Source organism: Simochromis diagramma, unplaced genomic scaffold (genome assembly GCF_900408965.1).
Source record: "Simochromis diagramma unplaced genomic scaffold, fSimDia1.1 OVJJ01000344.1, whole genome shotgun sequence".
Taxonomy (NCBI): Eukaryota; Metazoa; Chordata; class Actinopteri; order Cichliformes; family Cichlidae; genus Simochromis; species Simochromis diagramma.
The window spans coordinates 1,192,467-1,218,000 of record NW_024387375.1 but is presented as its reverse complement, the minus strand read 5'-3'; the positions used below and the strand labels follow the sequence as shown (position 1 = coordinate 1,218,000).

The 25,534-nt window shown below is 40.1% G+C and overlaps 1 protein-coding gene across 1 annotated transcript in view; it reads right to left on the bottom strand.

Moving 5' to 3' along the window:
- The window catches only part of esamb (endothelial cell adhesion molecule b), a 51,071-nt gene that overhangs the window by 5,067 nt on the left and 20,470 nt on the right, over positions 1-25,534 (bottom strand). The window contains exons 2-4 of the mRNA XM_040008900.1: positions 8,543-8,688; positions 7,556-7,757; positions 6,986-7,141 (exon numbers count right to left, since the gene is read on the bottom strand). Of these exons, the coding sequence (XP_039864834.1) occupies positions 6,986-7,141; positions 7,556-7,757; positions 8,543-8,688 (504 nt within the window). The remainder of the gene's footprint in view (positions 1-6,985; positions 7,142-7,555; positions 7,758-8,542; positions 8,689-25,534) is intronic.

Here is a 25,534-nt window from a genome sequence, read left to right as displayed (position 1 = left end):
TCCATGTGTACAACCTGTGATCTGCTGACCTGGGTTTCTACTCTAATATTCATTGCTCTGTCTGATGATGCAACCAACTGAATTCAACAATATCTAAAGCAGATGTTACACAGGCTATATGGCCGATTTCCAACCCCCTAACTAGATACAATAAAGCTAGTATAAAAGGTTTATACCATGATGTCTGCTACCTTTGATGTAATCTGGTAACATTCCCCTAGCTGTAACCAGTCAAGCACACTGCATTACTATAAACTAACCAGTGTACCCTGCACTAGCCTGAACAGTATATTCTTAAAATTTAAATGACTTAAATTTGTTTTTGCAAGACATTTCACAAAAACATAATTTAGCAACACATCACCTGTAGATCCAAAATTTTATTTAAGCACTCTAAAATGAATCAGAAAATTACACATAAATTTTAACTTACTAGTCCATAAAAATGTCACACGCTGAGCAATGATTACTTTTGAAAATAACCTCTGATCTTCCTTCCCTTTCTTTCTCTGTCAGTGTCACACATTAACATTTTTTCCCCCTGGGAAATACAGAAACTGTCCACTTTTTGAAAAACTGCACAGAAACAGTTGTGTGTGTTTGGTGACATTTGTTAAGTTGATTAAAATGTTGCATTTAAAACTACCTGCTTATTCTGTTATGCTTACTTCAGTAGCTACCCAGTTGCTAAGTACCACAACTTCAAATATACTTCTGCACCATGAACGCATCACAGCAACAATAAAAAAAAGGGATGTGTTGAAAGTGTAAGTGGGCCTTGGGATGTCAGTTTTTTTCTTGTTACTGAGTAAGTACCACCAAGCTGCCCCTGGCAGCCACCACAGCCTGCAGCACATGAAGAATGAACTCATTCAATAGTGATATACAGTGGTGCCCCATTCCCGATTTTCCTCTTTTTTTCTGTTTGTCACTCTTAAGTGTTTCAGATCATCAAACAAATGTAAATATTAGACAAAGATAACACAAGTTAACACAAAATCTTGTTTTTAAATGAAAGCCTTTATTATTAAGTGAAAAAAATGACCCTGTGTGAAAAAGTAAATGGCCCCTAAACCTAATAACTGGTTGGCCCACCCTTAGCAGCAACAACTGCAATCAAACGTTTGCAATAACTGAGTTTACAGCACTGTGGAGGAATTCTGGCAGAATCCTCTTTGCAGAATTGTTGTAATTCAGCCACATTGGAGAGTTTTTGAGCATGAACCACCTTTTTAAGGTCATGCCACAGCATATCAATCGAATTCTAGGCCACTCCGAAGGCTTCATTTCTGGTGGTGTTTTTTGGATCATTGTCCTGCTGCAGAACCAAAGTGTGCTTGAGGTCAGAAGCAGATGGCCCGACAGTCTCCTTTTCTGCTTTTTCTGAAATGTGGTGTTACTTTTACACTAGATGTAATGGGACACACATGTCCCAAAATGTTCAAATTTTGTCTTGTCAGTCCACAGAGCATCTTCCTAAAAGTCTTGGGGATCATCAAGATGTTTTCTCCCAAAACTGAGTTGAGCCATTATGTTCCTTTTTGCTCAGCAGTGGTTTTCGTCTTGGAACTTGGCCTTGTAGGTCATTTTTGCCCAGTCTCTTTCTTATTGAAGAGTCATGAACACCTGACCATAACTCAGCCAAGTGAGGCCTGCAGTTCTTTGGATGTTGCTCTGGGGTCTTTTTAAAGTCTTGGATGAGTCGTCCTTGTGCTCTTAGGGTACTGTTCCATGTTTTCACCATTTGTAGATAATGGCTCTCACTGTAGTACCACAGCTTTAGAAATGGCTTTATAAACTTTACCAGACTAAGAGATCTCAATTACATTATTTCTTATTTTTTCACACAGGGCCATGTAGATTTAGATAATTATTTTTTTGCCTAAATAATAAACAGCTTCATTTAGAAAATGCATTTTTTTGTTTACTTGCGTTATATTTGTATAATATTTACATTTCTTTGATGATCTGAAACATTTAAGTTTGACAAACACACCAAAAAAACCAGGAAATCTGGAAAGGGGAAAAGATTTGTTCACCACTGTACAATAACCTGTCTGTCAGATTTAATTACTCGTGTTGTTCCAGATTGTTCCAGCCCACTTTAACCCCTGCTTGTCATGGAAATAGTTAGGAAAGATTACAGCATAAAACACTGGTTCACAATTCCAAATGGTTAAAATAAAGACAACTGAGTGGTTTTATAATTAATATTTATAGAGTTTGAATCTAGTCTTTTTATTTTAAATTTTTGAAAATACTATTATAAGCATTATTACAAATGGGGTTGATTTGTCTTTTCCTTTAAAGCTTTCTTAGAGCTTAAGGAGTGCCATGTTGACTCTACAAACATAATTATTCTTGCAGGTAGAGGTGAGAAAGAGTATGGGGAATAACTGAAAAACGTATGACTGAAAGCCCTTACCCATGAACCCAAGGACAAGCATGGTCTGGGGGCAGGCTCTCCACTCTTTCAATTATTTTTTTACAAAAAGATGAAAAAGAGAGTGAGCTTAAATGAAAGGTAGAGAGGGAATGGTAGAAATTGAAGGGAGGGGTAGCAAGATGTGCTGCACTCTCTGTCCCAAATCCAACTTATGCTTCTTAGAGGGGCTGATCAAGTAATGACATGGGGCTTGTTAGATTAGGTACCTAGGCCAACAGGAAATGAGAAGTGCGGCGAGAGGATCAGCAGAGAGAGAGGAAAAAACAGAGAGGGAGAGAGAGAGAGACTGCTGAAAGGGATAAGCAGTGATGGGCAGAGTAAAGTTCAAGTGTCACAGAGTTGGCATATATCAGTGTGCATAAAAAGATGCGCGCAGGGTTGGAGCTCGAGTGTTGAAAGCATGTGAGAGGATGCACAATCAGAGGGAGTAGTTTTCATGTTATGAGTTTGAGGACTTAAAGAGATGAAGGCCAGAGATCAGAACAGTTAAGTCAATACTCAATCAATCAGCCAAAGTCCTACTGCTCAGAAACAGATGGTGTCTTTTTTTTCTTTGTGAAAAATAATGCAGAAATTCCTGTTTTCTCTCTTGCGCTTGTGCAGCACGTTGAAAGGAGAATGCTACGTGTCTCGTTCAGCAAAGAGGATTTCACACTGTGCGTCATGCCACGATCGAGGATCTTCCTCTGAAGTCCATTTGAAACATTTACAGCTGCAGTCAAAATTATTCAACCCCTTTATCCTGCTGGTGTAAACAATAAAACTCAAGGGAATCATTTATTTATTCACTATACTGTAGTGAACAAAGACAAAACAGTTTCAAATAATTAAACTTCGACAGGGTCAATCTGTTCAGTTGGGAATAATGAATCACTGTGAATCCATTTCACCTGCTGTGGTTCAGATGAAAGTGACAACAGGTGTGCTGGAGAGGATCACAAATGGTTTTGCATGTGGTAGCCACAGACCATTACTCTCTCTTTATACACTCTGAATGATTTTTCTGCAATTTTGCTTTTTCTTAGTAATCTTGCTGCTACTTTTGCATGAGACAGTACCTGCAGTCCATTCAGGTTGCACAGGTAGTCCAGCTTGTCCAGGAGAGCACATCCCCATTCATGTGTACCATTGAAAGAAGCTTTGCTGTGTCTCCCAGAACAGCCTCAAGAGTGTGGAGGAGATACTAGGAAATGGATACAAGGAGGAGAGCTGCATTACTGGTATCTGCTCCTTTGTACGAGGAGTAGCAGGAGGTGATAGATGATAGGGATTGACATCCTTTAGTGCAGCATGTGTTCACAGACTGACATCACGCAGCCGAACACTAGAACTGGCAGGTCGATCACTGGTGCCCCATTCATTTCACAGATGATGTTGGAAGCATTATAATATTCGCCACAGCGTCTTCCGACTCTTTCACACCATCCATATCTGCTCAGTGTGAACCTATTGTCATATTTTGAGAGAAAAGTCCTACCAGTTCTGCTGTTCTTTGGCAGATGCACAGAGGACAGGTTCTTCTAAAGAACATTTGGGACTAATGCTGCCCTCACGCAGTCTGATTCTGACAGTTTGGTCAGAAACATGCACATACGCGGCCCATTGGAGGTCATTCTGTGGGGCTCTGTCAGCGGTCCTTCTGTTCCTCCTGGCACAAAGGAGCATATACCAGTCCTCCTGGTTGATGCACTTCTACGGCTCTGTCTACGTCCTCATGTAATGACTGATAGACTGTCATGGGAGATGCAAATAACTCTGTTGGCCAGTAGTGAAGAGGGCACCAACACAAAACAAAACTAGAGCAAACTCAATCAGGAGGGATAAGGAGAGAGCAACAATCTGTGGCCACTACAAGTAAAACCCTCTTTCATTTGCACTAAATGTATTCATAATGATCTATCAGTCCTAACTGGACAGACTGATATGCCCGAGGTTTAACGGACTGTGTGCAATACTGTGACGATCAAGCAGTGCATTTTGCTATAATGATTAATATACATTTCTGATAGTTTCTGACAAACGTTCCTGTCTTTTGTGTTCTGCTCCTAATATTCTCATATTCACTAATATTGAATTCACTAATATTCCTTTCCTTTTGTGCTGCAGCTGTTTTGCTTAAATCTCACTGATGATTTTAAAAGGGATTTAAATCCGGGGACATGTTTCCTGAACCAGTGTTTTAACATTTAGAAGTGCTGGGGTCACCCCCTTCCCAGAAAAACTCATCATTAAGAAAGTACAGCTTTCTTCCAATGATCTAAGATGCTTTGCTCTGTAACAGAGTACCAAATCTCCACGTCTTATGGTCTTTTTGGCAGGCTTTGACCATGTGTTCCAGTTCACTTTCATCACTTCAATAAAACAATTCTCTGAACTCAGCAGGATTATGTGATTTGGTTCTTGCATATTCAAGTTGTCATCTATGTGTTTTTTGTGGATAAACTGAGACGAGCAAGGTTTCTGTTATTTCTGTTAGCGGGTTATTTTTTTTCCTAGTTGGTATTTTTAAATGTGTGATTTTGCTAAACTTTGAAACTTGATTAACTAAGTATGTGACCATAATAACAACTGGTGGCCCTTTTTTTAAAAGATACAGTTAGTTCCATAATTAAAGACAACGTTTTTGTACTTTTGCCTCTTCAGAGGATTTAAAATCAAACGGTTAAGATGTGACGGAAGTGCAGACTTTCAGCTTTAATTTAAAGGGTTGCACAACAAATTTAGCATGAACTCTTCAGGAATTACAGCCATTTTTATACATAGTCTACTATTTTCAGAGGCTTAAAATAGTTCCATCAATTCCATCAAGCGGTTTTATGGCTGATTTCTTGTTATTTCATGAAACAAAGCAGATGTAATATGTGAAGTTTCAAGGTCTTGAATTTATATCTTATAGCTTTTCATGGTGATTTTAAACCTGAGGCCCGAAGAGATTTCAGGAAAAGTGGGAGAGGCTGAAAAAACAGAATAAACCCATCAGACAGCAAAAGCTTCAGGAGTGACTAAATAACAATCTGGTACAATCTTAAGAAAGAAAGAAGAAACAAATTGATCAGCTCACCAACACCAAAAGGCCCGTAGACTATAAAAAACAACTAAAGTGGATGATGACAGAATTATTTCCATGGCTGAAAACAGAAAAAAAAAACCCTCTTTGATCAGATCAAACCAAGATTAACTTGTACCAGAATGACAGGAAAATAAAAATATGGAAAAGGCGAGAAACAGTTCATGATCCAAAGCACGCCACATGATCTGTCAAACATGGTGGAGACAATGTTATATCGTGGGCATGTAAGGTGGACAGTGGAACTGGGTCACTATTGTTTTTTGATGATGTGACTGCTGCTACACTCTCTGCTCAAATTCAGCCAAATGCTGCAAAACTGATCAGGCAGTAAAGTGCAAATGGATGATGACCAAAAGCAAACTGCAAAAGCATCCCAAGAGTATCTCAAGGCAACGAAATTGGGTATAGAAAATAAATGTGAGGCTGAGAGGTGCAAACAAGCAACAACTGAAGGTGGCAGCAGTAACGGCTTAGAAGAGCAGGGGAGGAAACACAGCATCTGATCCTCTGAAAATGGGAGACTATAAAAAATATCTGTAATTCCTCAACAGTTAATTCAAAGTTTTTGTTAAATAGCTGACTTATTGATTATGATTAATAATGATATTATTTTGAAAGTCTCAGGATAACATTAAACCCAAGCAGAGGCTATTTTTCTTTGGTCTTGTTTAGTTCCTGTCCTCCTGTTCTCAGGCTTCAAACAACCCAAACACCTTGGTGTGATGCCTGAGAGGCAAAATACTGGGGAAAGGGCATCAAAGCACTTGCTCTTCCCTTCTTGTCTTTGACTGCTGCACAGTTTCTATAAGGCTATGAATTCCTCTGGTCTTTCATTTTTGACACAGCATGAAAACGCATATAGAGATTTACAGTCAGAAAATTAAGCGGAATATGGAAAGTGACCTGGTCCAACATACTGGAAGAGTTTCCGCTATCCTATTGTATTCTCAGTATGATAACTCTTTCTGGAAATTAGTTTGAATAACTCTTCCTGTTGTGAAACACTAAGTTAATGAATAATAGAAATAAAAACACTTTTGCTCAGGTATTACCATGTTTACCTCTGAGACATTCATCTTTAATGGGAGACATTCTGAACCCATGTCGCTGAGGTAAAGCCAAAGTGAAACCAGCTTCTTTAAGGATGGCTCTGTTCCATCAGTTGCATCAGTGAAACACCACAGCAAACTAGCAACAACAGCAGGAACCTGAAATGATCGGTGTGCTTTTTCCTGCCACAGTATGACGCCTGTGAAACAGGTCCTTACAGTCTTTGTATAATCACCAGAGCACACTGCTCGATGGGGACTTTTTTTTCAGTGCTGATGCAAAACCTGGGCAAACATAACCTGAAAGGATGAACATGACATCAAGTGAGCAAATATGGAGTGGGTGGAGAGTTGTTTTTGCAGGCAGGGGCGGGCACGAGTCATTTAAGTTTAGGCATTGCGTGCTGGGAAAATACTTACTCTGCATTGGAGAGAAGAAGACCTCAGACATGGGTGCTGCCTTGGTCCATTTGTACTGAGGGACAGGCTTTCCATGACTGGACTTACAGCTCAGAGTCACATTGCCCTTCACCACTGGGTTCCCTGTCATGGTGCACACTGGGGGAGAAGGAGGGACTGGGCAGAGGGACAGATAATGTTAGTGATTTAAAACATGTGCGATAAGAAGCTACACCAGCAGCCCCATTTAGTGAACTTCTATGGTAGTTGTAATGCAGCGCCAGCGATGTGGAAATGTCTCAGGGCAGTAGCCACGCCGCAAAAAAAAGTAAGTTTCAATCTGCTGCTGGAGGATGACATAACAACCTGAGAGCCCAGAGAATCCCTAAACAGCAGATGAGTTTTATGTGGACAGTGCTTTCTCATATAAATATATGCTTTTTGACAGACTGGTCTAATCCTAAATCCTTTAAAATATGCTTAGCATTTACTTCGCCTGAACTTCCAAATCCGAGGAAGTGTGTGAGCTGCACTGCAGACTTTCTGATTACATCTAACCTTTGAAATTCCTCTGACGCTGCGGACCATTACCTTTGACATTAAGGCTCATCTCCCCAGAAATGCCAGGAGCTCCGGGGATGATGACAATACACGTGTAGCGACCAGAGTCGGATTCCTGGGTGTTATTGATGTAGATGGAGAGGTTGGCCGAGGGCATGGCCACACTGAAGCCCACTCTTTTTGTGAACTCGTTCTGACCGTGTCCGACCTCACCTGAGCTAAAGTTTATCACCTGCACGGAGAGAACACGTCCACAGAAACACAGACATCACTACATCGATATGGATTATTTCATTCAAATGAAAATTTTTTTGAATTCTGCCTGATATTAAGATGTGCAGATTACCATGTCCTTCATAAAGATAATCCTGGCATGTACAGATGGTGGATGTTGAATTTTAGCCTGATTTTCTGTTTGAGATAATCTCACAGGCATCGGAAACTGTTTAGATAATATTAATCATATAAACACACACAAACATAGTGCATGTGCAGGCATGTGCAAGTTCACTAGCAGCGTGTGCTACGTAAGAGAGGTACAGCACAATGTAGGGCTCAAGTGTCATTAGAGGCATATTGTCCTTCCTAACGCCCTCCCCTTCTTCCTTCCACTATGAATTAGGCAGTGGCTTTAGAAAAAATCCTAATCTCTACATATCAACATGTTTTACAAATCTCTATGGGTGAGTCAGAATGTAACATTGTCATGCAATGCAACATTACTCTCTTCCTCTTGCTTAAATTAAACAATAAGAAGATCTAAACACAGCTTTAAATACAGTCTTTAAACTGATATTATATGATAGAAAATAATCTACGCAAAGTAGTTCAGTTCGTTGTTTGAGCTCTAATAGTTTTTGCATTAGATGTAAAGCTTCTGTAGCGCTTGCCAGAGAACCAACCAGCAAACCGTACTTTACTCTAATCCCTTTAAAGAGGCTCTCGATTGTCTTTGCACCAGAGGTCAGAGCAGCTATTCAGCACAACGTTACACTGCTTCGGCTGTTCCCTTCTCACCTGCTTGGACTCGTTCCCAGAGAAGTACCAAATGACAGAGTTTTTGGAAATGTCTGCGCTGGGGCTGTACCACGCTTGTAACACCACCATCTGGCCTTGTACCACCTCCATCTCTTTTCTGGGGAACTCCACCTTCGTTGTGTCACCTGGAACCAAAACAGTGATAACAAGGGTTTAAAAAGCACTTCTTATCATGACCTCGACGGAGCAGCTGAACAGCAGTCTTGACTGCTTTTTGCAGAAAGCCAGGTTGCTATGGCAACACAATAAGTCAGTTTAACTTTTGCGTTTGTTTTATTCGACTTATTTCTGGGGATTAGATTGAATCCATTTTTTGCAGGGCTCCAACAAGAGATCATTATTTTGCAGTCATGGAAGATATCAAAGATATTCACATAATAATATTAAGGAGAGAGAAGCAGCACTGACTTTCACTGATATAAGAAGCTGAAGCAATCATTTTTAATAATACTTTGGTATAAAAATCACCCTGATTCTATTTTAAGTTGTCTGAATATCAATAATCCGTTTTCTTTTGTTTTTGTTCTGTAAATGTCTGCCATCGTCATGGCCATGTAAGAGATATTAGTTGAGTGATTTTAACCATCTTTTTTCGCAGCAATCGTTTTGATCTGCAATATGAAAAGAACTACTCAGGAAACCAGAACATCAGAGACGTAGCAGCTCATCCATCTCATGATCCTTCACAATTCCCAGGTTTTTGCCCGTCATATGACAAATGTGAGTTGACCTTGAACACAACTTGTGTATTTTTAAGTAAGTTTCACTAAAATCTGGCCACGACTAGAACAGGAGGACTAGTAAACGGTGGCATAAGTGGCGTACGCTCATCGTTCTTTAAACTGGATGAACCAAAATTCGCGGCATAAAAACTTTTGAACAGCACAAAAACAATAACTAAAATCATCAAATGACTTAATGGCTTCATTGTAACATCTTCATATGTAGTAAAAACTCAATGATAACATTGCAGAAGGTGGAGATTACTACTCTAGTTTCTCTGATCTGAGCACTCTTGACAATTTTAATTTAAATCAGTATCTCTTAAGTTATTATCTATGGCAAAACAAGCGGACATTAGTGCTGCCAAATCAACAAAGATCTAAATCACCACACACCCAGCCTCTAATTTCTCAAATTTAGTCTTCATAAAAGATTTACACTACAGTAGATTAAGTCTCTACTGTTCTGCATGGGAAACGAGCAAATGGTGAACGAGAAAAACAAACTTAACCCTTCGTATCAATACATGAAAATTGTAACTCTTTATTTTTATTGGAGGATATTAACGCTTTTCTTTTCACTCGTTTGACCCCCCCCCCCCCCCCCCCCCCCCCACACACACACACACCACCCACCAGCAATGTTTCATTGTTAAGATGCAAATTAAAAGAAAGTAAAGAAAGTAGAATTTTGGTTTATCTCAAACTAATTTCATGTACTTTCTTAAAATCATCAACCAAAAGTCATATTTACAAGTTTCCACTATCTCGCTACTGTTAACATTCGGATGAAGCTGATGTGGTTGGAAAATGCTTCCTCTTAAACTCTTAAATACATTTGCACATAGAAAAGAAACCAAAGACGAAACGACGGAGGTGGAATGATGATAATGAAGCAGTCATGGTGATATGAAGACAGGTTGTGGGAAACAATAACACAAAAGAGATCTTTTTGAACTCACAGGGTGCCCAGTCACCCGAACCAGACACCTGAAGCTGGATCAACTGATCCCAGCAGCTGGTCTCCGTCTGAGTCTCCAGTTTGGAGCTTGCTTTAAAAACTAAAGCCAAGGACGTGAAAAAGACCCACTGCTGCTATATCCTTTAAATGCTGCAAGTGAAACAGTGAAAAGTGTCCCTCCTGTGCTCAAATGGATGGCAGGGCGTAGCAGAGAGGAATGGGAGGCAGCGTTATGATCCATAGACATCCAGCTGAGATCCCCACATCTGTTCATGCAGACACGCCTTCCTTCTCTCCCACAGTGAAGCCATGCAGGGGCAGGAGAATTAGGCAGAGGGTGGTGGTGTGGGCACAGATGAAAAGGAGGAAAGTGTGTGTGCATGTATAAAGCACCAAAAAATGAAACAGAACTTGTTTTGTTTTTTTTTTCTCACATGCACTTTTTCCTGCAGTGACTCAGTGCTTTCTTATTCCTCCTGGGACAATGTGACCCCGCAAGTGTGGTGCTCCTATCCCTTAATTTCTCAATCTCTGAATCTGGTAAGTCCTTCTGACTAATCCCTCAACAATCTCAGACTCAATCCTCTCACCTCATGTGAGCAAAAGAGCTCAGCTGTACACAGATATGATGTAACACACGGTCATTTCTCCCACCAATACCAGGGTCACGATCATCACAGCAACATGTAGGCTTTTCAATTACAAAACTGTGGGGTGGTTACGGGGTCAGGGTGACCTCAGCTGAACCTGTTTGCAAATGATGCAATCAGAAACATTTGATAGAAGAAAAAAAAAAATTTTTCAAGGCAGAAAGCAACTTGACTCCTGCATCCAACCCTAACACCTCTTATGTCGGGTGGATTTTTTGGATTGCGATCACGTGGTGCACATGAGGGGCAGTGCAGTTTGATCTCCCTTTGGGTGAATGTGCAAATACACTGGTGAACCTTGACCTTTCAGTAGGCTGTACTGAAACTAATAAGACCCTTAAATGTATCAATCCTACAGAGGCACGCTTACAATTAGTAGATGTAGCAGAGCTGCTCATTCATACTCACACTGAAGCTCATCATCTGTTGGCATCTAATCGCATAAATATTGAATGCTAAAATGCGGACACAGTGTTGGTTGTAGATAAAAGGGGCGTCACCAACTGAGGGGAGATCTACCCTGCTTTTATTTTTCATCAACACATGTAAAGATGTCAAAAGCTGTGATTTATACTGTGACATGTAAACGAAAGGAAAACATTCTTCCTCTTTGTTCCTCATTTGCTCGTGCCAGCCATGTTGAGGAGTAAAGCCATCTATTGGGCATGTGTGCATGAGATTAATATCTTTATCGCCATCATCATCACCACCACCATGCCCACATCAGCCGTCAGATCAGCCTGTTTTTGATTGGTAATGTACAGCAGCCCAGGGTACAGCGAAATCATCTGTTTTCAGATCTGAAACACAGATTTTTCCCTCGCAAATCCTGTTAGCTCTCTGATTTCATTTCCACCAGCTATCGTCTTTACTGTCATGCCCATCAATAAAGCAATATGTACGTGCTGCAACAATTGTGTAATATTATTGCATAAATGGTCTTGTTTGTGATGCAGCTGTGTGGCGTATCTCCGACTTCTCTAAATGGTCACATGCTCAGTGTATGCTGATCAAAATACAGCGTGTACAAAAGGCCCAATTAGAGAGGACCAGCTTTTTTCTGCAGGTCGCTTTTTGCTGTGAATTGCTGCAGAGAGCTTGCAGAAGCAGTGCATGCAAACAGCATTTCTGAATGATACACGGAGATTTTGTGATGAAGCACGATAATAACCTGTAGTCTTCTAAGTCCAGACTATTCTTGTGCTTCTTTGAGCAGGTTTATCCTCAGAACTGTGTCATTCAATTGTTTATTAAATGAAGTAAAATCTTCACTAATCCGTGCCTGTCTCCATCTGGGATGAGTCTGTGTGTGTGTATGTACGTATGTGTGTGTGTGTGTGTTTGTCTGTATGTGTATGTCAGTAGACTCAGATACAAAGGCTGTTCAACATGTGGATATGGATATAAATCAACTTAAATCCCTCACCAGAGGTAAAAAATCTGGAAAAGCTACTAATAAAAGAGGATACTGGAGGAAATGAGACTAGGTAGCCTCAGCTAACCTTGCCCTAATTATATTTTCCTAAAGGCTATTGTTCAGCCTAGCCTAGGATCCTATTAGCCATTCTGCTAATAGGATTCTTTCCTTTATGAATAAACAACATTTAAAAAAAAAAATATAATATTATTATTTTTCCTGAGGGGCATCTTGGTGGATTCTCAGCTGCAAAAGCATTTCAGATGGCAACGAAACTGTACTAACAAAACAGAATAGAACAACAAGCCCAGTCAACCATATCACGCATGCTGGAGCTGGAGCACAATTAGACCAAATGTGTTTCCTGTAGTACCGACAGTCGTCCATAGGGGGAAGCACTTTCATATGAAACCAGAGATCCTCTGATGGTAGATAAAACCCCAGTGGAAACCATCATTTCGCCAGAGCAGCTAAATTTAAGTCCCAGCAGATGAATAAATAACTGTAAACAGATGCAACGCAGTAAGTAAGTAATCACAGACTTATATAAAAATGAAATGTTGAAAAAGCAGCCTCGGCAAGTGTCTAAAAATACACAAACTAGTGCCTCACTTACTCAGATATGTGTAATTAGCATGTCTAACAGGGCATCCAAACCTAGTTTTGCTGTGTTATGATCAAGTGAAGGATTAAAAGTCGCCCCCCCCCCGCCTTCCACCTCCAAGCCCTCAGGTAGCCATGTAGGCCTGTGTGAAGATAAACTGATCCTCTTTAACCAGCCTTACTCTATCTCTCCGAGTAATCTCTGCTTCCACCCATGTCTTTCCCTCATGTGAGTCTCTCTCTGGAGCTAAAGGTTTAGGTGAGGCTGATATTAACTCTTGATTTCCACCTCTTCCCCCCCTTTTTTCATAATCAAAACAGCAGAGTGGGGCTTTAGCTGTAAAATGACCTAACAAACAATATATTTGAATTTTAATTAGACGGTAAACACAATCTCACATTTTCATGACATTTTTTAATCACTATTCCAATGTTATTAACCATTCAACGAGCTTTTATGCTGTAGGTTACATTCACCAACTCACACAAGCACATTTTTAAACCACCTATTTAATGTGTACAACTCTTATCTATAGAAAACTGGAGGAGTCAGTCAGAACCACTGACCTTCTTACATATTTAGTTTAATCTGTTGTTTCCTTCATTTACATTCATTAAAACCATAAAACCACTGAAAATGCCCTGAAGCAACACAAAACAGAAAATGGAAGGTCATATGGTGCTGAATCTGCGAGCACTTCATGTATGTAAATGAAGAGGAGGCAGGTGAATAAATGAAATTGGGAGAAGTAGAAGGCAAAGAAGGTGGATGATTTTAAAGACCTGGGGTCAAGCATCCTAAGTGAGAGACAAGCGTATAAGAGAGGTGAAGAAGAGAGTGCAGGCAGAGAGGTGTGGGTGGAGATGAATGTCAGGAGTGATTTGTGACAGACTGAGAGAACCAGGAATGAAAGGGAAGGTTTACAAGATAGTAGTGAGACCTGCTGTGATGTATGGTTTAGATACGGCGGTGATAAAAAAAAAAAAAGGAAAAAACAGGAGGCTGAGCTGGAGATGGAAGAGTTGAAGATGTTAAGATTTCCACTGGGAATGATCGGCATGGACAGGACTAAAAATGAGTACATCAGAAGGACGGCTCAAGTTGAGCAGTTGGGAGACAAGTTACAGAGGCAAGGGTGAGAAAGTTTGGACATGTGCAGAGGAGAAATAATGGATTTATGAGACAAAGGATGTTGAAGACGGAGCTGCCAGGCAGGAGGAAAAGACGAAGGCCACTTCGGTCCATCCAAAGATTGACTGGATTGAATCCAATAGAAGGCATGCAGATGACTAGTGTGGCAAAAGAGGATGTTAGGGATGCTTTATTGGTACAGTTATGGCCCCGTCATATCAACTGGGCATTTTTTAAACACCACAGCATACCTATTCATCTTCTGATGGCTGCTTCCAGCAAGATAACATAGTATGTCACAAAGCTCAAATCATCTCCAAGTGGTGTACTGAACATGATAATGAGTTCACTGTACTCAAACGGCCTCCACAGTCACCAGATCTCAATCCAATAGAGTTACTTTGGGAACAGGAGATCTGCAGTAACTGTGTGATGCTGTCATGTCAATATGGACCAAAATCTGAGGAATGTCTCCCGCACATGGTTGAATCTGCTTGTGGTGAGGCGTGGTCGGTGGTGCCGTGCGGACGCACCTGCACGGCATCCGCAATCACGCCCGCCTGTTAAAACATGGGGACTCATGGGTTGGTGGAGGATTGTGTTGTGGTGTGATGTGCGGCTGCCAGCCTGTGAGCTGCAGCTGGCGCAAATAAAAATGGCTCAAAGCAACAACCTGTGGTCCCGCCGTGCCTTATTCACACCACACAGCTCTATGGAGAATTATAAGGCAAAAGGGGCCCAGCCTGATACTAGTAAGGCATAGTAATAAGTGTCTAGTGAGTGTATACAGTAATCTAAGGGAAGTGTCCAAATTTCATTATAATTTCTTATTATATTATGTGATACATATTGCCATCATTCTCCCACAAATGATTATCTGAAAAGGAGCGGCTGTAATATGGTTAGTTTGAAATCTGTGAAGTGACTTTCAGTAATTTTCAGAATTTAATCCAGAAGGTCCAACAGCATGTTTGGAAAGTCTTCAAGAGTCATATTCCTATTTTATTTATACCCACAGTGAAGAGTCAACAAGATCTTAGTCAGTAGAACTTCTCTATACACTCAGCTGAAAAGGACAACTGTAAGACACCAAAAGCCAGTTGACTAAACATCTCAAAGACTGTTTGTGTGTGTTACTCAGATTTGCCATAGTGGAGGTGATATAACCACAGGTGTTTCTCAGAAACAGAAAATTACATAATAACAACTCCTTTTATACCTGATACTACCTGAAAAGAGAAAACAAGATTAAAATGAGTCTTTCATTTTTATGTATGCAGTTTTATGTTACTGTACATATATTATACTAATAATATACCAAGCAAAATCTTCTGGAAACCTGCTTAAAAATCATGTTTTGGGGAATAAACAAACACAAGTATCTTAATCAAAAGCCACATGAAAAAAATCAGTGGCAGCTGACAAATTTCCATCATTTCCCATAATGTATAGCGTGATATATTTTACGCCACATGTTTAATTAAAATGGAGATCATATGTTTGCACTCACAGCTGGTCTGAACATAAATAATTAAAAACACCAGACTCATTTTGCTCATTACAATCTTTCATCACACTGGCTGATTAACAGATCTCAATGACCCTGAGCTTTACTTTTATCGAGGAGTTCAGCAAGTGAGAAAGCCATTGCAAAGTGATTTTCCAGATTTTTTTTTTTTAAGTCAAACAAGGACAAACATGAACAAAGATTAAAGCGGAGCCAGAAAAAAATGGGTTATTCTCTGATTTTGTCTTTTGACAGACAGGACCAGCAGGAATGTAGGACAACAAAATAGCCTTGTTGGTGTAAAACTGCATACTGGACTGACCCTACAGGCTTCAAGCAGATGGTGCTTCAATAATAAATATTTGGGGAAGGCTCCTTTAAATTGGATTACATTAGTGTAATCTCTGCAGCTATTTTAAACCATTTTGAGTGTGCTATCTCATCACAGTAGCTTTAATCCCTCTTAACTTTTGATTGTGTTTAAATTGATTCTCCTCGCACACATGGCTCCCAACTCCCACAACCTCCCTCTGGTTCTCACAGCAAAGTCGTTTTACTCTCACATGCAAAAACAGACACGTGTGTAGTCATGCACACACACAAATATACACACACACATGCAAAACTGAAGACTGTTTTTACAGTATCACCTTGAGGTCGTAGCAGAAGCAGCGGCCCACTCACATTAGAAAGGTGGCAGCTGAGAACATGCAGCATTGTTTCCCACTGGACTAAATTTAGTTTGAGTGAATGTGGAAATATTCAGGTGAAAGTAAACATTAACACAGGCCTAGAAACCAGTCTGTCACAATCTGGCAACCAAACTGGTCAAACTGCCCCCACTGGATCAGGAAAACCTTTTTGCAATTGCTTTGGTAGCCAACAATAACTGCATCCTCTACTCTGAGTGAAACTTTGAAAAGTATGATGAAAACCAGAAACAGAGACTAGGTACCTTAAAAGGAAATGCTGCACTTTTTGTTGGCTACAGCGCTGCAGGGCTTTTACTTAAGGTCTATGTTTTCTGTTTCTGATAATCAGGCAACCACAACAATCTGATAGTGACCAAAACAATGAAAAGAAGGATTTTGATGCAGTGTGCGCTTTGCTATCACTTTCACTTAGCGAGGTTTCTGGTTTTTCCTAACTAGTTCTCGAACAAATTCCACATGATATCACATGAGAAACCTCTACATACTGATTGTGGCCCATGTACACAGAAATAATACTGTCCACTATGATTAAAGTATCCACTGTAATTAGAGCATTAACCATATATTTAAAGCAGGCGGAAGCTAAGCTAGGCTAGGCTAAGCTAAGCTAACTGCCAGGCTGACCAAAGAGTTAAAATGGTATTAAAGTTTTCTGGTTAACTTTAACCCAACCTAATGTTAAGTTAAAGTTTAAGTGATTATCACCATCTTTTTATGTTATCTCGTGGTATGCGCCATCTCATGTAAAGCTGTTGAACTGAGGATTAAACTGGGTTTGACTTTAAAAGATTAAATTGTAAATTTAAATCAGTCAGAAAAACCACAGTTACGTTTATTTTAATCCAAATTATTGAGCGCTATTTTCCACTTTTAAAAGGGACGAAAAGTCTGCGTTATGACATTAGAGTGACAGGCGGTGGAGCATCAGTCATTCTACAACTTATGGCAGACCCGAGTTCAACAAGTCACAGATTTTTACATACCATTTTAAAATATGTTCTTAATTCAAAGAATGTGGCTCTGGATCATTTCTCATTATGGTTATCAAGAAAAACCTACGTAACTATATTCCCGCCACCACACTGTCATACTTGTATGTTTCCCAGTTTGGCTGGTAATTGACTCGACGGGGTAAAAGACATCTTTGGCGTTATGATTTCTATTAATGACTTTTTCTATTTTAACTTTTGACTCAGTAACTGCCGAGTTCCAAACCTGCTCTGGCATTAACGTCAGCACAAAAACTTTAAAAAGCTCCTGTAGGTGTAATGTGTAGTTGGCCAAGGAATTTGATCCATTTAGTGTAGCAAGCTGTACGTAATAACGTAGCCAGTGGGTGTCAGTATCAGTTGAAAAAAGACTCCTTTAAACATAAACATGAGAAGCAATAAAAACCGGAGAGCCATGACCCTTCATGTCCTCTCTGACACTGCATTCTGCCAACACAAAGGTAAATACGAGGATCAGTTGCCTCTAAAGCACTTAAGTAAACGCTGCGTGATATATTGTACGCTTAAATCATCTAAAATGAGATTACTACCATTACAACCTTTGATAATCATCATTATTCACAAAGCTCGCATCAGTGAAAACTAAATAGAGATCAGTAAATTTTCACCGTACTACTTCTCTTCTTTCCCCTCCTCTCTTAAGGAGTGTAACAACAGGTCAGTCAGAGAACCGTTGCACACGCTTGGCTTTTTGTCCTTTGACTCTTATCCTGAAAGCCCTACATGTCTTTTTACAGCCCTGACATACAGAAAATTTAACCGCAATGCTCTTTTTTGTGAACACAGCGCAATACAAGAAACTGGGAAGCAGAGGAACAGTTTTCTATAGTCAGAGAAAGAAGGAGGGTGCAGTGGGCTGAGGCTTTGATCACATGCAAATACCGCTCACACAGGGGATATAGGTGTTTATGTGGGAAAACAAAGACTTCTATTGTAGGACAACTTCTGTGACTTATGCAAGTTGAACTGAAAAAAAAGGGTAACATCTGTACATGTTGGCATTAATGTATCACTTGTATAAATGTTCCAAACTGGTAAAAAAAATTAGCTGAATATGACCACAGTAGCTGTTGTGGTGACTTGGTTTGTCTGATTTGAATTAGCGGATGCCAGCCAGAAGCCTTTTCATCCCAGCTGTCCATCTCGAGTCCCGCAGTGCACTTCCTAACCCCTCTTCCAGCCAGCTCTTGGGTCCTCGTGGCAGGGAATGAAAGGCAAGCTGAGAGCTTAAATGGGTCTGCAATGTTACACCACAACAGAGCCCATAACCACCATGCTACCCCTCACACCATCTCAGCTCTTTGAAGAAGATATTTATAAACCATTAGTGTGGCAGCAGGGTGAGGCTTGGCTGTTCTATCTCCCAGATCTGTCATGTGTTACCATGCACAAGGCGAGCTGTGCTGACAAGAGTGACAGGGTGAGGGCTGAAAGGGCCTCTGCTGAACAAGTTCAGGGTCGAACATGACGGCTAAGGCCCCCTCTTGCCACTTTACTGCCTGTGGGACACGGGGAGGGCTTAATGCAGTCAGACTGTAATTAAGAAGCTGAGTGATCTGATTTCAGATTTCCACTGAGCACTCGGCTGAGAGGAATTACAGGATGAGGCTCATAATCTGTATACAACATCAGATGCCTCACAAGTTCATCACAGGAGGACGTGCAGGGTGAGAAGTAAATTAGATGCTGCTTTCACTTTCTGGAGACTGGAACAGTCGTCTTTCTCGTGTCTGTTTATTAAGGAACAGTTTGAGTTTTTTAGCACTAACACTATTTAGATGAATCTCTTCGTATCAGCTTAAGTACAGATGTGTCAATATGGTCACTTATAGATGTAGCTGATGTATTTACAGGTTATTACAGGTTTACAGTTAGTAATGATCACAGAATTTCTTGACAAAGCATAATAAGCCTATGCTACAGTGGTTCCTCAGAGACCCCAGACACCAAAGGTCTGTGTTTAAAATTCTCCCAGATTTTAAGATGTCAACCTGAAAGCAGGATTTAAGACTCAGAAGGCCATGGTACAAACAGAAAAAAAGATGTCCTGAATTCAACTTTTACCAGACAGACTTAGGGAAAGTGTCAAATCTTAACCACAGGGTTTTTTTTGAAGTGCAATCCAATCGATATATGTGACTTTGAAGTTCCTAATCAATGTGATCAGCAGGATGGAGCCTTTTAATTGATGCACAGACCACATCTGCCTTCACATCTTCTGCCTTTAATATGTGCCTTTAACAGACGTGTAAAGCACGCATTTAACAAATGTTGTGGCTATCAGCCACACAGGCCTAGAGACCAGTTGGCAACTCACTGTCAATCTTCAGTTGCTAAGGAAAAAAGCCGGCTGGCAAGTGGTTGTTTTCTGTTGCTAGATGAAATCAGCCACAAAGAAGGTACTGCACCAGAATCCTCCTTTTGTTGATAGTAGATTGCTGAATTCACTGTTGTTTGCATGAAAGATGTCAACTTATCTCCAAAAAGTGGTTAACTACAACCAAACGCTAGTGAAATTTGAAAAAGTTCAACACAAGTTTTTTTAAAATGTCGTACCACTTCCACCATAAGGTTTCAAAAGGTGCAACTCTTACTTTGAAGGCAAACAGTCTTTGTTTCTTGTTTGCATTGCACTTTTTCATGTTTTACTGCCACTCAGTGAGTAACTGCCAAGTCTTTGCAGACAAGGGTCGCACAATTCATATTAATCGCAATAACAATTTCAGCTTCCCACAAGTGAAGATGATCGAGTGACACTGAAAATATGCACGCCACCAAAAGAAGACAAAGCAAAAGCAAAAGCAAACCAAGCACTCCCTCAATCAATGTATGACCACGTATCTGCAGATGTCAATGACCCTTGTAGTTTTCTGGACTAGTTGGAATGAGTAACTGTCATGGTCCGTGACTCAGTGATTTTGTGTTTAGTGTATTTATTGATGTTGTTATTATTATTATTATTATTATTTGTGGACTGTTTTGGGATGGTTTGTGTTTTGGGGTTTTGGATACTGGGTTTCTGGGCTTGTGCTCCCTCTGTTGGCCCCTGGTGTCAGTGTTCCCCTGTCTCGTCAGGTTAATCAGGTCCAGCTGTGTCTCCCACCTGTGTGTGATTTCCCAGTGTCCCTCTGTGTATTTATAGCGTGTGCCTGCCTATGTTCCTTGTCTGTATTCATCCTCTGTGTTCATTCCCTGTGATTCTTGCATTCCTTCATTTCCTGTTTTATTGTGAAGGTCTTTGTTCCATGTTCAGGGATTCCCTCAGTCCAGTGTCGTGTTCTCCCTCATTCCTAACTGTGTATTTCTGTGTGTTAGTTCAGGTTTCAAGATTCACAGTTTAGATTAGTTTTGCATTTCTTTGACAGTCCAGCTATAAATCTGAGTTCTTGTGTTAAATCCTGCCTGGCGAGTCTGCTTTTCGGTCCAATCCTGCCTGCTCCACACACAGTTTATGACATTATGTCTGAAAATCTGACAAACCAAAGTCCAGTATTCTCGCTTATTTTAGCTCTGGCTCTTTAGATCATTATAGTGAACCGCTATACTTATTTTCTAAATACTAATCTTAAGTTCTTTTTAGGTACCATGTAGTGTACTGTAGTGACCAAAACAGTTGTGCCACATAAAATGAGCTAAAGTCAATTAAGCTCTCTAAAACTGGGAAAAAATTTATTCTTTGATCCATCAATACTATGCAAATATTATTTATTTCAGTTTTGACCTGTACATTTGGTGGAAAAAATGAAAGTAATTTCATATCATACGAAACCTTTAATCCTTTGATATAATAAAAAAAAAATCCAACCTCTGTAAAATCGCTAAACTATCACACCACACAACTATCCTTTTGAGGACAAAAGTCCCATTTGAAATATGCTAATACGCCCTATATCTCAATGTCTATCTTTACCTTAAGCAGATAAATGAAGTGATCAATAATTAACACCTGATGGACATGCCATTACATAGGCTGAATCTATATTTTAAAAAATCCTAATTATAGCATGCTACTTTAACATGTATCTAGGCGATAGGTAATATAAATCACTTCATGCATTCCCGTAGAGCACACATCAGTCAAAGTTTGAAGTAGTTTATTATTTCACAACAAAAGTGTGTATAAAGTCTGTAGCTTTTAACAACGAACTGGACTTGAATATATAATGAAATCATTATATAAAGCTTCAAAGAGACAGGCATCAAGAAGAGACAGGATCAGATGGTCGGTAGTGATGACCCTGTTGGGCATCATCCCTTTCCATACATATCCAACTGTCTGAATTATGCAGATGAATACAGCTGACACTTTCGCCCACCTACCCACATGTTCACCTACAGAATCGCTGAAGGGTCTGGCCAAAGGTGAGAGTAGCAACAGGAAAAGACTCTAATCTTACTAAGATGAGCAAAGTTCTTTGTCTTTCATTCTGTTCTCTCATAATTTTGAGCAATCAATCATATTAGACTCATTACCTGGTAACAGAAAGCTAAAAAAGGGGTAAATGTTGTGAAAAGACCTATATTAACCTAAAACCTGATCTGTTCCTAAAACAAAGCAATTTGTTCTGTACCTGGACCTGACCAAATGAAAAATGAAGCTTAAGAATATAAAACTCTTGATTTCTGAGTGAAAATGCTGTGAATAATATCCCTTCTAGTGCTATGTTTAAAATAGCCCAACAAAGCAGCATTACCAGTATACTGTGAATGGCTGTGCAGTGTGGCACAGTCTGCCTACAAAGAGATGCAGCAATTTGATAAATGGATTGGTCCTTATATAGTGCTGTTCTATTCTACTGGAGCACTCAAAGCGCTTTATACAACATGCCTCATTTCCCCATTCACACACATTCAGACAAGCTTTGTTTTCTATGCCTAAGTGCTTTTCTAGCTAACATTCGCGCTCTGATGAACACATGAAAGAGCAACAATAGGTTCAGTATTTTGCCCAAGGATACTTTGGCATGCAGACTGGAGCAGCCAGGGATGGAACCACCAACCTGCTAATTAGTAGATGACCTGGTCTACCGCCTCAGCTTCCTCAGCAAGAACTTGGATAGAACTTGGATAGAACATGGAAGTACATTAGCCAGTCATACCAATGGGAATGTCCATCAGTGTCTAATTTACAGCTAAATATCTTGTTATTCATCAATTATAGTGTACAACAATTGTTTTAAGTGAATTCTCTACCCCCAGTATTCTCCACCCCACCTACCTCCTTAAGTATTTCACAGGAGAGGAAAATGTGGTTTCCTTGAAATGTAATTAAGAACAGTCTTTACTTGAGTGGGAACAATACTTCTCAGAAACAGTGCTTTCATAACATAAAAATAAAATAGTATAGTCAGTTGTTTGAGTTCACAGGGTATTGCAGGCAGTACTGCCGTGTGACGTGACTCATTATCATCTGTTTGACATCCTCATCAATCACAGGCACAATTACCTTGGCCCCTGTAATTTGTACAGCTAATTCAAATCTTGCTTTACTTCCCTGCTGTGCATTACTGTACTAATGTGACACAGTATTGATCCCCGTAGAGACATTTTCTCTTCAAGGAATGGCCTAAGTGCAGGGTCAGTAATGGGAGAGCAGCCCTGCTGCTGGTAAAGATGCTGTCATGTTAAACCCGGAGCCTGTGGTTGAATGAGAGTTAACACACTCCAGTCCTTATGCTTGACCTTATTTAGGGCAATTTTTTTTGTTTGTTTGTTTAGCCACTTAAGGCTGACCTATGACTCATTCAAGCATGCAAAACTCATAACTCTAGGGATGAACTAGTGTTGTCTCTGGTGTGTACATAACTTAATAAAGAACCGATTTTAAATATCTTTAAGCACTTTGTTTCCAGCAGCATGTTGCAAAAATCACTAATTCCCATTTCCTTAGTTGAATCTATGAAAAATGTCAAAGATAACATAGTTTGACAGATATAATTGTATTTTTGCACCAACAAAGTGATTCCCAAAGAGCTATTAGCTAAGAATTTTTCAGAGCTCAGCATGATGTCCAGTGTGTTCTTAAATGTTTGAGAACAGAACAAAATTCTACAACACCTATTTCCCATTTTCCTAACAAAATATACAGAAATGAGGGGTGGCTTTTGACTTTTTTGCACGTTATTGTAGATTTATGTTGCTTTTTTTCACTAGCTGCCTGCTTCAGGCCACATTAACTCAGGCAATTACCATACAAAGAGCCCAAAAGGTGTCTTTGATTAATTATTAATCCCTCAATTAACCGGCTGTCACATTGGCTATGTGGCTGGCAGAGTTAAACTCCAAAAGCACCAAGTAAAACTCTAAATAGCTTTTTTGCAGACTAACAAAAATACAAAGATAAGCAGGTCAGGTCAATCCAAACTCAAAATTCTTCCTAGAAAACACAGGAGAATGGAGAACAAAGGAAGACTCAGATAATATTTATACACCAGTAAAGTAAGGAGATGAGAAACACCAGGGAACAAAGCTGAATGAAATCTGACTAACTAACTAAGGGAAAGCAAAACTAAAAACACACAAAGACAAGGGCCTATCAAAATAAAACAGGAAGTAACAAACAATGAGACCAGGACTAAGACATGGGCTAAGAGATTTAGAAAAAATAAGACAGGACTGACTTCCACAGGAGATGCTCAGAACAAGACAGAGATGAAACTAGGAAACAAAGGGAACTAACAATATCACACAAGAAACCATGAACCACAAACATAGATAGAGGCCTAAGAGGCACTTGGAAAAAACTAACTCAAGACTAAACAGTACAATGTTTGAAGTAGAATCATCTCTTGATTCAGAACAAAGACTCATGAGACCACAACAAAATGGAAAATATCCCCAAACTCAAAATGCTAGGTCCTGGGACCATGACACTGATAATCTTTATTTTTTTTTGTACTGCTGGCAGCCTTTTTTAAGCCAATAAATGCACAAAGCTAAACACTGGTTTTGTTGTTTTTTTAAATATTGGTTTTTGAAGCCAAATAAACAATAAGACAAAATAGCTGTGTCATGATATCAGCTATGGCTTAAGACAACTGTTTTTTCATCTTGATGCGTTCTCAATCATCCAGGAAAGTAAATCTCCAAAAGTTGATTCTGTTCATCTGGACGTAGCGTTTTGTGGGAGAAACGTTTCGTCATTCATCCAAGTGACTTCTTCAGTCTCAGCTGACTGCAGAACAACCGCTGCCCAAGCGAAAACCTGTAGTGATCCCATATGTGTCAGGAGTATCGGAGCAGTTGAGACACATTTTTTCTAAACACCGGGTCTCTGTGGCTTTTAAACCCCAAAACACGCTGCGCCAAAAATTGGTCCACCCCAAGGATCGGGTCCCCCGACACAAACAGAGTAACATAGTGTACGCTGTTAAGTGCCAGGAGGATTGCCAGGATTTATACATCGGGAAAACCAAACAACCTCTGGCGAAGCGGAATGCACAACACAGAAGAGCTACCTCGTCAGGCCACGACTCTGCAGTCTATTTACACCTACAGGCCAGTGGACACTCTTTCAATGATGAGGATGTACACATCCTGGACAGGGAGGAACGCTGGTTTGAGGAGGCCATTTACGTGAAAAGGGAAAGACCATCTCTGAATCGAGGAGGGGGCCTAAGGGTAGATCTTTCGCCATCTTACAATGCTGTGATTGCAGCCATTGGTCTTTGATCAGTGGGTTTTGGTCAGTGGTTGTTGATCAATGGTCATGAGAATTTGCATAATTACGATTAAGGAACTGACCTCCCAGCCCATTGTTCCTTCAGTGGGCTGGTTTCAGTCATTATGCAAATGTACTGTTTATAAGATTGGGGAAACCTGCAGTCAGCTGAGACTGAAGAAGTCACTTGGATGAGTGACGAAACGTTTCTCCCACTGAAAACGCTACGTCCAGATGAACAGAATCAACTTTTGGAGAACTGTTTTTTCACTATTTCCTTAAAGTCAGTCAGTTGGTTAGCAAACATTCAGCAGACTGCTAGGGGTGAATAGTCCAAGATTGTCAAGTCTTCACATGTCCTTTAATTTGACAGCAATCTGAAGTGCAGATTACCGACACAGAAAGATTACCAGCGTGTGACAGCAGGACATACTGAGTGATTAAATTCAAAGACCTGAAAAAGGCTTTTATTTCAACCACCAACAGATCCACAGAAAATCACAAATAGATCCATAAGCACACACGCACAGAAAAATTGCTGCAGCATGGTAGACATTATAATTCAGCCATAACCTCAGCCTTTCTATTTCCAGGAG